The sequence below is a fragment of the Hemiscyllium ocellatum genome, chromosome 23 (assembly GCF_020745735.1).
Source record: "Hemiscyllium ocellatum isolate sHemOce1 chromosome 23, sHemOce1.pat.X.cur, whole genome shotgun sequence".
NCBI classification, from domain to species: domain Eukaryota; kingdom Metazoa; phylum Chordata; class Chondrichthyes; order Orectolobiformes; family Hemiscylliidae; genus Hemiscyllium; species Hemiscyllium ocellatum.
In genome coordinates, this window is record NC_083423.1 from 25,675,084 (window position 1) to 25,689,771 (window position 14,688).

Below are 14,688 nucleotides of genomic sequence, written 5' to 3' on the forward strand. Positions count from 1 at the left end.
AATCTAAATTCTTCAACCGCATTAAAAAGAATGTGTTGAAGAAACAACATGATAGCATAATTGACAGAAATTCATAGTGGCAATGAAGAACAATTACAATTTGTCCTGAGTTAATTCAACAAGATTGCATGTCAAATGGATTTCAAAAAACACAAGTTATGAGCTCTTCTCAAGCCTTGTAGTTATTCCTAGGTAAATTGGAATATCGATCTCCATTATTTTTTGCATTGCTTTTCTTAACCATTGCCTCCATTTCCTTTGGGTACTTGGAGGAAAGTAACTCCACGAGTTTTGTAGTTCATGTTTACAAAACTGTGACCAAATTAAAACCATTTGTTTTTATTCTCAGACTAACCATCAGTGAGCTGGTAAAGGAGCGTGGCAAAATATTAAAGCAGACAAAAGTAAAGTTTGGAAAGTCAGCCAGCATTAAGATTGCCTTTTAGGAATAAGCTGACCTCGATAACATAAGGCAAGTGAAGTTGGAAGGATTATATGTCAGCATGTGAAACATCCACTGCTGAAATTGGTGATCTGAGGTGGAGAGCAGAATTGTTGTGGTTATACTTGAAAGCAATATGGATAAATGTTTGTATTTAATCATAGTTTTTCAGTTTCTAGAACTTAAAGTTTCTAGGACTTATCAATATTATCTACACTTACCCTATAGTTAGTACCAGCTCATTTCATACCCCAGAAAGTTGGTTATCCTTAATCTCTGCTTGCAAGATTACTTTTGCAAACACATCTTCACCATAACATCAATTGTCCTCAGTGATAAATACTCATGTAAAGGCACTTGTCAGAAACAAATTAGTCAATCTCTCCAAATAGACATCTTGAGTACAGTAGCAAATATTAAGCAGTTGCTTTTCTCTTCAGTTAAAGCTAAACTGTTATAAATAGTTGTTTTATAATAATTTAATAACACACGTTTCTTGCACACAATTAGGAAATATAGCCAAAGAGTTTTCAATTCTGTTTTGAATATTAAATACGTGAATAGAAACCAACAAGCCCTATTGATCAGATAATTGAACAAATTGCCCACTGCAATTATTTTCCTTTTTAACTGAGGTATCTTTCAATGAATCTTATTTCTGATCAGTTTCCAAAGTCAAATAGAACTAGGTCTTACTGCACTTTGTATCAATTATAAAAATGCTTAACTAACTGAACCTGTATTGATTAAATGTCAGTAAATTCTGTAGCATCAATTAGATAATTTCATGAATAGAATAATTAAATTGGTGTTGAGCCTTATGCGGGACCTTCCGTGTGAGAAGAGAATAATGTCAGGTGAACGAAACAGTTAAAAAAAACTTTGAATTAGTTGAACTGAAAGTAGGCAAGCAAAAAACATTGCTTTTTTACTTGTTAGTTTCCATTACAAGTTGTAAGATGATGAATATCTTTAAAGAAACTTTTCAAATGCCATTTTGATCCATAGCTGTATAAAATGAACTACCCTGTAAATAGGAGATTCCATCTTGGCATAAATTAAGATACAAGCTATTAGAAGTAATCTTTTAGTGTAACTGTTATGAGTAGTCTAATAATGCTACATTGTTGACTATGAAATGTATACTGGTACTTGTGTAAACCTTTTTGCAGTAAGGTTAAAGTTCTGTTGACATGGCATTAATAATTATCATGGCATTGACTCTCTCTTGCCTTCCCCCATGGAATGTGTCAGAGTAGCTGAATTTAAAATCCATTTGTAAACTTCTCGACCGCTGTTTTGAGCTCCCTAATTACCAGAATTTAAACTTTAAATCAGCCGATAAATTATTTAATTTTACCAGGACTAAGTTTAGACCAAAAGCTGAATCAGATGTTTAATTAGAGACTTTACTGTTATTAAGTAGCTTAATTCAAGCTTCCATAGGTCTTGTGGCCCACTGAATAAGTTTTTATATAGCTTTAATGTTTTAATTTATATTACCATTCAAATAAAAAAAGCCTGTTGGATCTAAGAATTCCATTCGTATTGTTCATTGGTTGTTTTCTGTATTGGTGTTAATATGGATGATAGGACTTTCATTTGTGGTCATCATTTAGATAATAAAAACAACTTTAACGATCACGATATTATGTAATTGCATTGCTATTATAATGGCCCAGTGACATATTTGTAACATTTTATGATTATTTTGGCAGTTTAATATTTGATCTTTTAAAAATGGCATTTTTTTAAACTCCAATTTCTATTGCAGGTAACAGTTTAATCTGTTTTCAAATTCTGGTGCAAAACCCAGATTTTCAGGGTTGTTATACAAATTTGCATCAAGCACACCACTAACCTTTTACAAAAAAATTAAAGGTTTTCTGTGGTTGGTACTTTAGAACTGAAACGGCATTTAAGCTCCATTTCAATCTATGCCATTGGACTTGCAATACTTGGTGTTTGTCATTCAGATTTTGTAATTTGTCTATTTATTAACAAGGCAAGGCATAAATAAGTGATTTCCCATTTTGGACACTGTGAGAATGAGTGAGGAATAGCTTCCTCTGTCTGATGTTAATCTGAGAAGGTGGAGTTTTTCAGCACTCCAGTAAAAGCAGCAGGGGAAATAAATTATTTCCAGTCGCTGCATTTTATGCCTGATCAGCTCCCAGTTTTAGTCAGTGTTCTGACTAAAGGGAGGGCGGTTGCCTTCCTAAAACAAAGTTAACAAAAAAAAAGACGCGCCTTGAGGCACGTGGGAGGGGGCTGGAAAGTGGAATACAATATGCTCTGAGGAAGACGTATTCTAAAGCTGTATTGCAGCTTATGAAGCTGATGTATTAGAATGCAGTAGAAACAGCTGACAGCTGGCAGTTCCTGGCTTATGACTTTCCCAACAGAAGCTCCCTGACATTAAACTTGTAATCTCTTTAATACAGCAAAAAAAACCTCATTCTCAATAATCAGTTTCCAGCAGGACGGAATCTGAAGAGGACAGAGAAATGACTAAAGAACGATGTTTTAAATTCTGGACTTTATTCTTTCTGGTTGGAGCATTCTTGTCAAATTTTGTATATGGATCTGTGGGGTTTTACCCAAGGTTTGCCCCATTCTTTTTCCTTTGTACCCACCATGGAGAGCTGGAGGGCGATGGAGAACAGGGAGAGGTGTTGATGTCACTTCATATTGTGGGAAACCCAGAATATTATGTGCCTGGTCAAGAATATCATGGTAGGTCACTTTTTTTACTTGGATGGATGTTGCTTCTAGGTTTTAGTGGTCAGTTTAACTGAACAGTGTAACAGTTTGTTTCTGGATGAATCAAGTGTGTTTTTTTTCACATGATGTGAAATGCATATTTTAGTATAAAATTGGCAAGCATCTGGTTCAAGTCTGCATATTTGAAAGAAGCAGTTCTTTGTTTTGAGAGCTGCTGGAGTGTTTAATATTTTAAATAGTTTACCTTAAAAGAACAAGGTTAAAATGAAATCATATTAATGTGATTTACTGGACCATCCGCACGTTTGCTGATATGAATTATGAAGACAAATTAATCCTTTGGGATTTTCTTCATTGTTGTGAACCATTCCCTTTCTGTTCCTAAATCTCTGTCCTTCAAAGATTCTGTAGTGGTGATTGGGTGTATTAAACTAAGCTGGCAGGTCTGAGTAGGCTTTGTGTGTGGGCTCAACTCAAGTGTAAAAAAACCTTTTGCTGGGACAGCTGTCAGTCCCTGGCCAATCTACATTTTAAAATAAAGTCGATAGATTTTGGATATAAGAGCACATACTGTACTTGTGGGTCATTTCTACCTTGCAGAGTGTGTCCACAGTCAGGCAGAAGATAGCAGGATGCCCTGCACAGTATCTTCACTGTACGTGTGATCTACAGCAGACTGCTCCCTGTAAGCTGAAAGTGAGAGTTCAGGTCAGCCGTGCATGGGGTTCAATTAACATGGGAAAAAACAGCTTGTCTTGAGCAGTAGGAAGAAGAAATGTCACTCTTGTATCAACACAGAACATTCGGACAATTTCCAAAGGAAAAAAAAATGATAGTACTCCAAATAATTATGTTGAATCCTTTGAAATAATTTTAATGCAAGCAGAAAGCTTTAAAATTTAACATACAATTCTGCGAAAAAGTCTTTCATTTCAGACTAGTTGCTCTGATACAATAGATTCAATGGGTGTATTTGTATTCAAGCATGATATTTAACCAATTCAGCCCAGTAGTGGCAATTGTTCATCCATTGGGACTAATTAGCAGAAAACAGCTGTAAGATGAATATACAACACTATTTTCTATTAGGTAATATTTCACTTTAAAATGTGCATGCATACTTAATTTCACATTAAATTATTGTTTCAGAGCAATCACAAAACTGGCCAAATAAACAAATATAGAGCATTATGATTTGAACAATCCTCACCTTGAAGGACAAAGTACTTGAGCTATCTTTTTGAAGATAGATATTTTCTAATCATTCTGTTCTGAGATGCCTAACTGAGGATATAGTTAATGAGAGTAAATGTCCCATTACTTACACATCACCCAACCTACACCTAATTAGTGAATGTTATTCTTGTTATAAACCTGAATCTGGATTCAATTATTTAGCTTCCAGGAGGTGTACAGGATGAGAGGTTGGCTTTGTGGATATTTGTAATGAAGACTAGTGTCATACCTTTAGGTTCAATTATTTTTTGATTATTTCACAATATTGATAGACAAAGAATCCAGTCCTTTTCCAAAATTGAGTCAGACATTTGGTGCTATAATTCATAATTCAGTCCAACAGACAATTATAAGGGAAAAAATATAGCAAGAGACTCCAAATAGGTGTTTAAAGACCTAAACTCACCTAAATATATAACAGGTATGCTGATTCCTGTTATGCTGGGAATGCAGCCAATAAGACTGGAACTCAATGAGTAGATTTAACATGTAGCTGCCTATGTTTGTCTCTGCTGTGCTGCATGATTTTGGAATCAAGTTAATTATTAAACTGTTTCTGTGTTGAAACTTCTGTGACAGTGGTTTAAACCATGAAAATACTAAAGCAAAATGGATTAACAGGTATTTGCTTTGTAACTCAATAGATAATATTAAAGGAATTGCCTGCACTTTTGTTTCCCTTCACTAGGTCAGCAATAGTCTTCTTGCTATGTTGTAACTCAGATATTTTAACAAGAAGTTGGGAGACAAAGTTGTGTATCCATACAATTCTTAAACCAAAAATCTTAAACCATCACCTCTTCACAAATCTCCACAAATGGTTCTTGAGTTGGACTTGAATACAAAATTAAATCTCCTAATGTTTTTCCATATCTTCCCCAGAAGCAGATTCTCTCCATTTGGTATCTTCCTCTATCTGGCTAAAATACAGAATTAACAACTGGGGAAACAATAGATAGGGCAAGGTAGTCCATTAATGCATTCATTTTATTGTGCCTTCTGAATGCTGTTTGAAAATCTCAATTCTTCTGTTTTGTGCCTGATTCATCACACAAAGAAACTCAATCAGATAGCCTGTTTTTCAACACTTCTTTAAAAACCAAAATCATGACCATCTCCATTTGCTTGTTTTAACATAACACCGTGAAATTCATATTTGAGTTTGTGCTGTGTCAAGTTCTTGATCTGAGTTATTTCATGTAAAGAGAATAGTGTGTACATGTTTTGTCATGTGGTGGGGCTAGGATTTTCGAGGGAAAGTGTATTCCTAGCCACGATGTCGAGGCTTTTGATAGTCTACTAGTAATAGTTTATAAGTGTCTAGGAGCTCAGTACTTGTAGCTCTGTATTTCAGCTATAGATAATACAGGTAGACATTAAAGGGGAATTTTTAAAAATTGAAAATAAAGGAGGAGGGTATAAATTACTTCCAATTCAATATCTAAATATTCTAAAATGTGATGTTTACAGCATGAACTATCAATTCCTTGTGTGTAGGAAGCAGCAATACAGTTTTCCCATTCTACATAAACCAAAACCAAACAAATGATTTAGACTTGATTTTTTTTTCCCAAGCCAAGGCCACATACAAGTATCAAAATATTTTACTGCTAATGATCATAGATCCCAGTATATTTGAGAACTTTAATGTCACTTGGAGACTCTTGACCACACAGCACAAATCCATAACATTTGAGCTATAAGAAACTCAGTGTTCTTCAGCCAGAGAGTGGTGAATCTATAGAATTCATTGCCACAGAAGGCAATGGAGGCCAGGTCATTAGGCATATTTAAGATTAAGATAGTTAGGTTCTTGAGTAACAAGGGGAGCAGGGGTTATAGGGAGAAAACAGGAGAATGAGGTTGAGAAACTTATCAGCCATGATTGAATGGCAGAGCAGACTCGATGGGTTCAATGGCCTAATTTATGCTCCTATGTCTTATGGTCTTATTTTAAAAACTGCTTTTTTATATATAAAAATGTATAATCATGTTTACATATCTACAAAAGAAAAGTGTGCACTTATTTCACACCATTAATGAACACAGGATGTCTCAATGTACCATATCATATAGGCAAAAGTGGGTACTGCAGATGCTGGAGATTAGAGTCAAGGTTAGAGTAGGGCTGGAACAGCACAGCAGGTCAGGCAGCATCCGAGGAGCAGGAAAATCGACTTTTTGGGCAAAAGCTCTTTCATCAGTCCTTCCTGATGAATGGCTTTTGCCCAAATCATTGATTTTCCTGTTCCTCGGATGCTGCCTGACCTGCTGTGCTTTTCCAGCACTATTCTAATCCTGATTTAATGTACCATATGGCTTGTGAAGTACTTTTAAACAGTGGTCACTTGTAATATGAATAAAAAAATGTGATCAGTTTCTTAGAACCTATGAGGTCAGGTCACTTGTTTAACAGTTTTCAGCTCAGTTTATTTCTGGATATTTTGATCATCTTTGTGATCAATAATTTGCTGATAATGGAGCAAGCGCTAGGTGTGAAAGTTAACATTGATGTTTCACACTTGAGAAATGTGTTCCAGCTATATTTCAAAGATCACACTTATGGATGCATTGCCGATCCTTATTCACTTTTATTTAATGTGTCGCATACTATTCTATTGTTTTCAGTAGTCACTTCATTATCTACAAAGTAAACATTTGTACAGTAGGCTTAAAAAAAGTCAAAGAATATCATTTGTTTATTGAATCAAATGATTAACAAGTGTTAGAATTTTTAAAAAAGGAAACATTAAAAGATAAAATATAATTCAAATACTTTGAAGTAGCTTTGGTGATATGAGCAAAGGTTCATCAAAAATATTCTGATAAAACAAGGAAAATACTGTTCTTAATATTGTTTGAATTTGTCTGAAAGCCTATTAAATCAGAAAATTTGGCCACCAAGTTCAATGTATTTGCTAACATTAGCATTCATGCAAATGATTGTTTAATGACTTCTATAATGCTGTTTGAGTAAAGGGTTCCAATTCTAGATTAGGGTTGTCAGGTGTGACATAATGGAAGTGGAAACGCATTTGTGCACCAGGTTTCTCAACTCTTGAAAACAAACTGTTTCACTTGAATGTGTGCTGATATCATGTTTTGAGTATCAAATCATCTATTATAATTGAAGTTCTTATTTAATTCTCATTTAATGTGTATAGAAATAAGTCCTAATAAACCAGTGTAAATAAAAGTTAAATAAAAATAAAATTGGCCAGGTGCTTTTGGGATGAAATTTACCTCTTGAATTTTGTTTTGAAATCCAATGTTGGGAACCTGGTACACTACTCACAAGACCATAAATCTCACATCTCAATAACCTTAAAAAAAGTCTTTATCTATGTATAATGATGCACTTCATAAATCTTATTTTGTTTGCTTTATTGAAGCTCTCGTGTCATTAACAAGCTTTGTTTAGACTTATTCAGGAGAAAAATATAGTTGGTAGAAGGAACAAAGCAAAACACAAAAATATTGATACTGAAAGGTGAGAGGGAAAACCTTTCCATTGGACCTCTGACTGCATTTTTGAGTAGATAGGACCAGCTATGTTGGATGTAGCTATCTCAGACAAGCTGATGCATTATTTGAACACTAATTTAGGACACACCAGTTCTCCACAACATTTTTATTCCCTTCTGTTTTTGTCCAGTTTTGCTAGGTGCTGAGTATACTGAACATTATGAGGGCATTTCCTTCAATTCACTTTTTCTGTTGAACTTTACATGCAATTTTTTACTCCAACTGCTGGTGTGCACCCTACCTCATGCATATGTGAGTTTACAATGCAGAATAAGGCCATGCAATCCTTTGTGGTGATGTGCTTTTTTCAACTTGAGTTACCATTCTTTCTCTTACTTCCAATTTGCCATTCTTTAGCTTATTGTTGAAATCATCTAATTTAATTTTAAATGATGCAATAATCTCTATTCTACTATCACTCATAGAAGAGCATTAATAGACTAATCGAACCGAAGAGCAAAAGCCATTGCTTCATCATTCAGTATGAATGTGACTGACTTTCGCCTTTGAATGTGTGTCCACTCCTGAACCTCTTGATTCTCTGGAAGACCAAAATCTGTTGGTTTCACCTTGAATATATACAATGATAGTCCTTCCACAATCCTCTGGGCAGAGAATTCCAAAGGTTTACTCAGTCTGAAACGATTGACCCTTATCCTGAGATTGTATCCCCATGTTCTAGATTCTCTAGCCAATGAATTCAACGTCCTCTGTCAATCCTATCTAGCCCCTTCAGAGTAGCATTCATATGAATAATCTAACTAGTGATTGTACTACGTCCTATTCTTCTAGACTTTGGCTTAATTAAATCCTCATGCACCTGAGATCTGTAAAAATATAAAAATTATTGCTACTGCATGTCAATAATATGTACCATAATGATTTGTTTAGTTGTGTGGACATTATTTTATCTATTCTTTGCAACTTTTAGCAGCTGCATAAAGACATCTTGACCAGCAGTTCATAATAGCCAATATTATATACTTCTTGAGTTAAGTAATGGGGAATGTTGATTTTTCTTAAAATAAAGACATCATGGCTACAGCCTAGGTATTGACATACATGATCCTATGATGATGGTCACAGAAAAGCTGCCATTGTGGTTCATAGATTTGTTGTTCTTACATGCTCATTAGGCCACAATGGGTATCATTGCAGACCTCACTTTTTACTCTATCATTATTGGTGCCCTATGTCTTGGGGAATTCTGCCTTTTGGGAAAAGATTTGCTGTTTTACAACATGTTACCAGTTTTCTGTGAAAATAATGATTTAGGATTTGTTCTACCAAACAATGCATGGCCTACTTATGGATAGTGTGAATTGGATATAGCTAATAATACTTAGTGTGGCACCCTATGCCTGAGGTTGTGGTGACTTTCAAAACCATTATCTTGTGAAAAATCAACCTCAAGCAAACAGCTCTGTTTGTCACATCTATTAAGAGAGAATTTCACTGAAATCCAAGCAACTAATTTCTGCTTTTGTGCTTAGATTCAGGGTTAACACTGAATGTGGTCTGTTTTCCTGTGATATATGATTATTTGTGTGGCATCCTTCTTGTTCCTCTTTCTTTTCGAAATAAATAAGTGTTGCTCCATAGACATCATTTTAAACTGCAGCAACTTAAACTCTGCATAAGCATTATGAAAATCAGGTGAGTTCAAAAACATTTACAGTGTTTTTTCTCATAACTACCTCAAATGTCAAGCAATATCAAAATGTCAAATACTGCCTTTTAGATGCTGACTTCCTGCCCACCTGATACCTTGAAAGACCTTTTAAATGGTGAAGGTAACAGTATGTCACATTTCTTGCATGAGTCAGGCACGCAGACATGAGCAGACAGGGTTTTTACCATTTTTATTTGGGGCACGTGGGATATGGGCCATTGCTGATCAGAAGGTGATGCTCAGCTTTATTCTTGAACTGCTCCAGTCCTTGGGTTGCAGGGATACCCGTAGTGCTGTTAGGAAGGAACTTCTGAGATGAAAATGTGTTGCTGGTTAAAGCACAGCAGGTTAGGCAGCATCCAAGGAACAGGAAATTCGACGTTTCGGGCCAGAGCCCTTCATCTCCAGCATCTGCAGACCTCACTTTTTACTCGAGGAACTTCTGAGAGTTTGACTCAGCAATAAGGAAGGAACAACATTACAATTCCAAATCAGGATTGTGCGTAGCTGAAAAGGGACTTTCATCTTTTAGGATTCCCATGTGCCTGCTGCCGCTGTCCTGGGTAGTGGACCTAACAAGTTTGAATGATGCTGTTGAAATAGCCGTGGTGAACTACTGCGGGTAACTTGCATTGACGCACATTGCTACCATTACGTCGAAGATGAAGGATGTGAATATTGGTAATTATGGATGTGTTGTCAATTAATTGGGCTGCTGTGGTGTGGATGGTGTTAAATTTTCTTTAGAGCTGCACTTGCCAGGAGTGTGAAGAGTATTCAATCACATTCCTAAACTGTGCTTATTAGATGATGGACAGGCATTATTAGGGCAAGAGGTAAGTTACTGCAAAATTTCTAGCAACTGACCTGCTCTTAGTTCTGCGTCTGTTCCCCAGTGACTAGTTTTGCTGGGACTTCTTAATGCCATACCTGATCACAATTGGCTATGGCAGGGCTACAGTGGTTTGTTTTAAAAAAAATTCTGGTGTAAATCAGAATATTAACTGGAAAATACTGATTCTTTATTTTAATTAATAGGTTTCAGGAAATGAGATAACACATTATTTAACTTGCCTAACCTCGTGGTAATTTCTCATCCCAATATTTCCTAGTCCCGGATAGAAAGGAAAGTGACCTCTTTACCTTATTGGCCTCCCTCTTTGTAAAAATGCAGCCCCATTCCCATGCTTTGTTCTCCTTTAAATTTACTTTGTTTCCTGTCTCTCTCCTCATTTATTCTCTCCTCTGTGAACAGGTTTCTGTGTGTGCAGCTTTCATTCCTTTTTGTTGTAATGTAGCACATCTAAAGGAATGCACAGCAAAAACAAATGTCAATGGCCCCTCTATTCCTTGCATTGGAGAAAAACTGGTGGGAAAACAGATTAAGTTGGATGGAAGGCTGTCAGCCAGTGAGTAATGGAGGGAAGACTGGAGTGCTGTGTAAAATATTAAATTTAATTCCTGAACTGTTGGAACTTAGGGTGCCAATATTCTGAAAGCTTGTTGGATTTGCCTATTTTGGAGGATAGATTGAAGTTCTGGAGAATATTTATTTGGGACATTCTGTAAATTGGAGTGAATGATAGACTGAATTGTACATAATCAGGGGAAGACAATAATATGATGGACCAAAATGTCTCTTTCTTTCTTTCTATGCCTTATTTATGTTTCAGAATAGTATTGTGCTTCTGCAGAAGTGTCGGAAAAAGTTGTTTTCCTTTACAATGAAAATGAAATGATGTTAATCGCTTCAAATTCAAACTTATACGTTCATTTAATTGGTTGGTTTATTGAAAATTCATAGTGGCAGTTGTAGACTTGCTACACCAGCTGACATTCAAGGTTGACTAGGCAGACAGGTGCCATGTTTAGTTGCTAGGTCATGTAGAAGCTGGAGTGAAGTTAATCAAGCAGAGAATGCAAATAGAACACAGATCGGACAAAGCTCAGCATGAAGCTGAGTTTGGGATCAGAAATGAGATTGGGTTGGGGAAGATTAGAAAGACTGAGAAACTGGGATTTGTGTAGTGGATAAAAACATAATTAGGAAGATATACATCGTTTTAAAAATATTTTTCTGGGAATCTAATTGTTCTGCGGTATCATATAGGTAGCATAGATCAACAAAAACATTAGGAGCTCAATCAAAATTACATTAACTATCCAGTATTTCAGATGTGGCATTTTTAATAATGTGGGTTAATGAGAGGAGTCTCATGGTAATGCACCCTATATATGCCAGTGTTCATTTCCAGTTGAGCGCAATACTTTTAATCAGAGCTGTAAGGTTTGCATACAATTATGGAAGTTTATCTGTGGCATTTAAGTGGCCTCATGTTTAGCTGGTTAAGGAAATATCTTTTATAAGAAAGAGTTTTGAAAATGGGAATTAACCAACATTCAATTGCAGATCAAAGTTAGAAAGGTCCAGAGAGAGAGAAAGATGACTTATGGGAAATTTGATCAGTCTGTCACTTGATTGATACTATCCATAAAATCAATGTTCATCTAGAAAGCAACAATAGTTGTGATAAATATTGAGTCATGCATTTTAGAATCAAAATTTGTGCCTGGTAAGTTGGCTAAAATAATTTTAGATCTGGTCAAATGGGATGGAAATTCAGCTCAGTTTTCAAAAGACAGAAGATGTAAGATAAGTGAAGGGTGTGAAAGATAACGGATTTGAGTCTTGGATGCTAGATAGAAATAGTTGAATGCTGTATCAGATATAATCATTCCTGAACTTTTGGAACTGGAAGTACCAATATTCTGAAGTTTAATGGATTTGTCTTTTCTGAGGGGCAGATTGAGAGTCTGGAGAATCTTTATTAGATTGAATTGAACATAATTGGGGAAGATATGAACACAATGAATCAAAATGCTTTATTCCTTCCATTTTTAAGTTCCAGAACAGTATTGTGCTTCTGCAGAAGTGTTGGGAAAAAAACCTTGTTTTCCTTTACAATCAAAATGAAATAAAGTCAATCACTTCAGACCAAATTTATGTATTAATTTAATTGGTTGGTTTATTGAAAATTCAGGTTGGCAGTTGCAAACTTGTGATGAAATCCATTAATAACATGAGGAATATCTGCACAGTTATATTCTCAACCATTCCTGTATGAAGCAGTTTCCTAAGTTTCTTTTTAATTTTCCTTTTAACTTGGACCCTTAATTAAGGTTGATATTACATTGTTTTAGTGCTTAACAGGCTAATCATTTGTTGTGTTAGGCACATTTTCAAAAATATTTGCAGGGTGAGACATGTTTAGGTCTCCACTTTTGTCTGTCTCTAAATTTTTTTACTCCTTTTCATGGAAATTATTTTTGACAACCACCCTGTAAAAGTTAATGTATCATAGCTGAGTTCAATCACAATTAATTGGAGGCTAGTAAAGATACCATACATTTTAATGCTCTCTTCTGCTCAAATCCATAATTACTGTAAATTTCCTACTTAATTCATAGAAGGCATACTGCAGTCAGTTTTTTCTGATTCGTAATGACATGTAAAGAAAACAAAATTGGAAATCTGAAACAAGATTTCACATTCTGCCTTTTTGTATATACAGTAAGTTCTAAATAACTAGGTGTCTGCATGAATTTGCTTTTAACAATTCACTGCTGCCATTATTTTATCTGGTGGTGGTTTCTTTTGGTGCCAGTTACACATCAATTACACTATTCTAGTCAGTTGTTAACAGTAGATTGCTGATCCTGGAGCACCATTAACTCCCTTTTATTTTAAAATACTGACAAAAATCATGCAACGACTGTCAACTCAATCAGTGTTCACATCTTCAGTCCTAAATATTCAGTCCACTGTCCCTTTTCATTAATAGCAGACCAGCAAGTTTGTCAAAAAAAATGCAAAGCGACTTCCAGTAGAGTGGTGTACTTCAAATACAAGGCTTTTGTAAACTGGTGAGGAAACACTTAGAGTGTGTTCAAAATGCTGCAGTAGCACAATGAACACATCAGCCTTGCAGTATTTCAAGTTTTCACTTACTTTGTAACAAAGAACATTTCTGTGTAATTCTTAGGGTTAAATTTATGCTCAATAAGTGTCTTTAAAGTGGCAAAAGTAATGCAAAAAGCAAAACAAATTCTGCACAAGGGAAGGCTTTGGCAACATTTTAATTTCTTTTTAAACAATTGCTATACAATTTTACAAATTACGTGAACTACACATTGCTCTCCCTTTTTCTTTCTTATTTTACCTTGCCGTTCTTGTGATGAGAAAGCTTTTTTTTCACACATGACTGGAAGAAAGTTAAATGCAATGAAAGAATTTAGGTGTCAGCTAAAGCCAGGTGCGTCCAAGAGAAATCTTTACATTGTGAATCTGAATCCAAAAGTCAGCTGCAGCATTTTATTCTTGAATGAGTTTGAGATTTTTAAATAATGTTTTTGTTGTTAATTTTAACATAGCTCTTGATTATTTTTTTTGACCCAAATGCATTCTTGTCTACGTAGTCCTGATTTAAAGTGTTTCCTCCATCCGGGGTCTTTGGTAAAAATATTGGATCATAGTTGGGGTGAACCATTTGGCCCCTCTGCTAAGCTCCAATATTCCAGACTGTGGCTGATTATCTACCTCAGAATCTTTAGAACTTTGAAAGATGACAACTAATGTATGCATTGTCTCTATGGTCACCTCTTTCATCACTGATTTGTCCATTACTCCTTTTTCATTACTAATTTCTTTCAGTTTGTTATTCTCACTGGTCCCTTGAATCTCAATTATTCTTGTATCTTCCTCCGAGAAGACACTCAGAAAGTAACGATTTGGCTTCTCTTCAATTTCCCATTTTCCATTATAAATTATCCTTTCTGCTTGTAATGGACCACACTTATCTTTATCAATTGTTTCCTTTATATATATGAATAGAAAGTTGTACATTCTGTTTAATGTTTCTTGCTAGTTTGTAATCATATCCTGTTCTTGCCTTCTTTCATCCTTCCCTTTGCTAAATTCTAATGTGCTATAAATTAATTGATGAATGAGACATCTAACAAGTCAGTCAGAAGTGACCTAGTTTCACAGTAATTAAGTACTTAATGTCTGTCTAATTCTTTCATCATGGAG

At 35.2% G+C, this 14,688-nt stretch overlaps 1 protein-coding gene across 1 annotated transcript in view; it reads left to right on the plus strand.

Annotated features, from left to right (window-relative positions):
* The first annotated feature begins 2,949 nt into the window (after positions 1–2,949).
* reln (reelin) overlaps positions 2,950–14,688 on the plus strand; it is a 376,824-nt gene continuing 365,085 nt past the window's right edge. The window contains exon 1 of the mRNA XM_060843157.1: positions 2,950–3,178. Coding sequence (XP_060699140.1) covers positions 2,950–3,178 — 229 coding nt within the window. The remainder of the gene's footprint in view (positions 3,179–14,688) is intronic.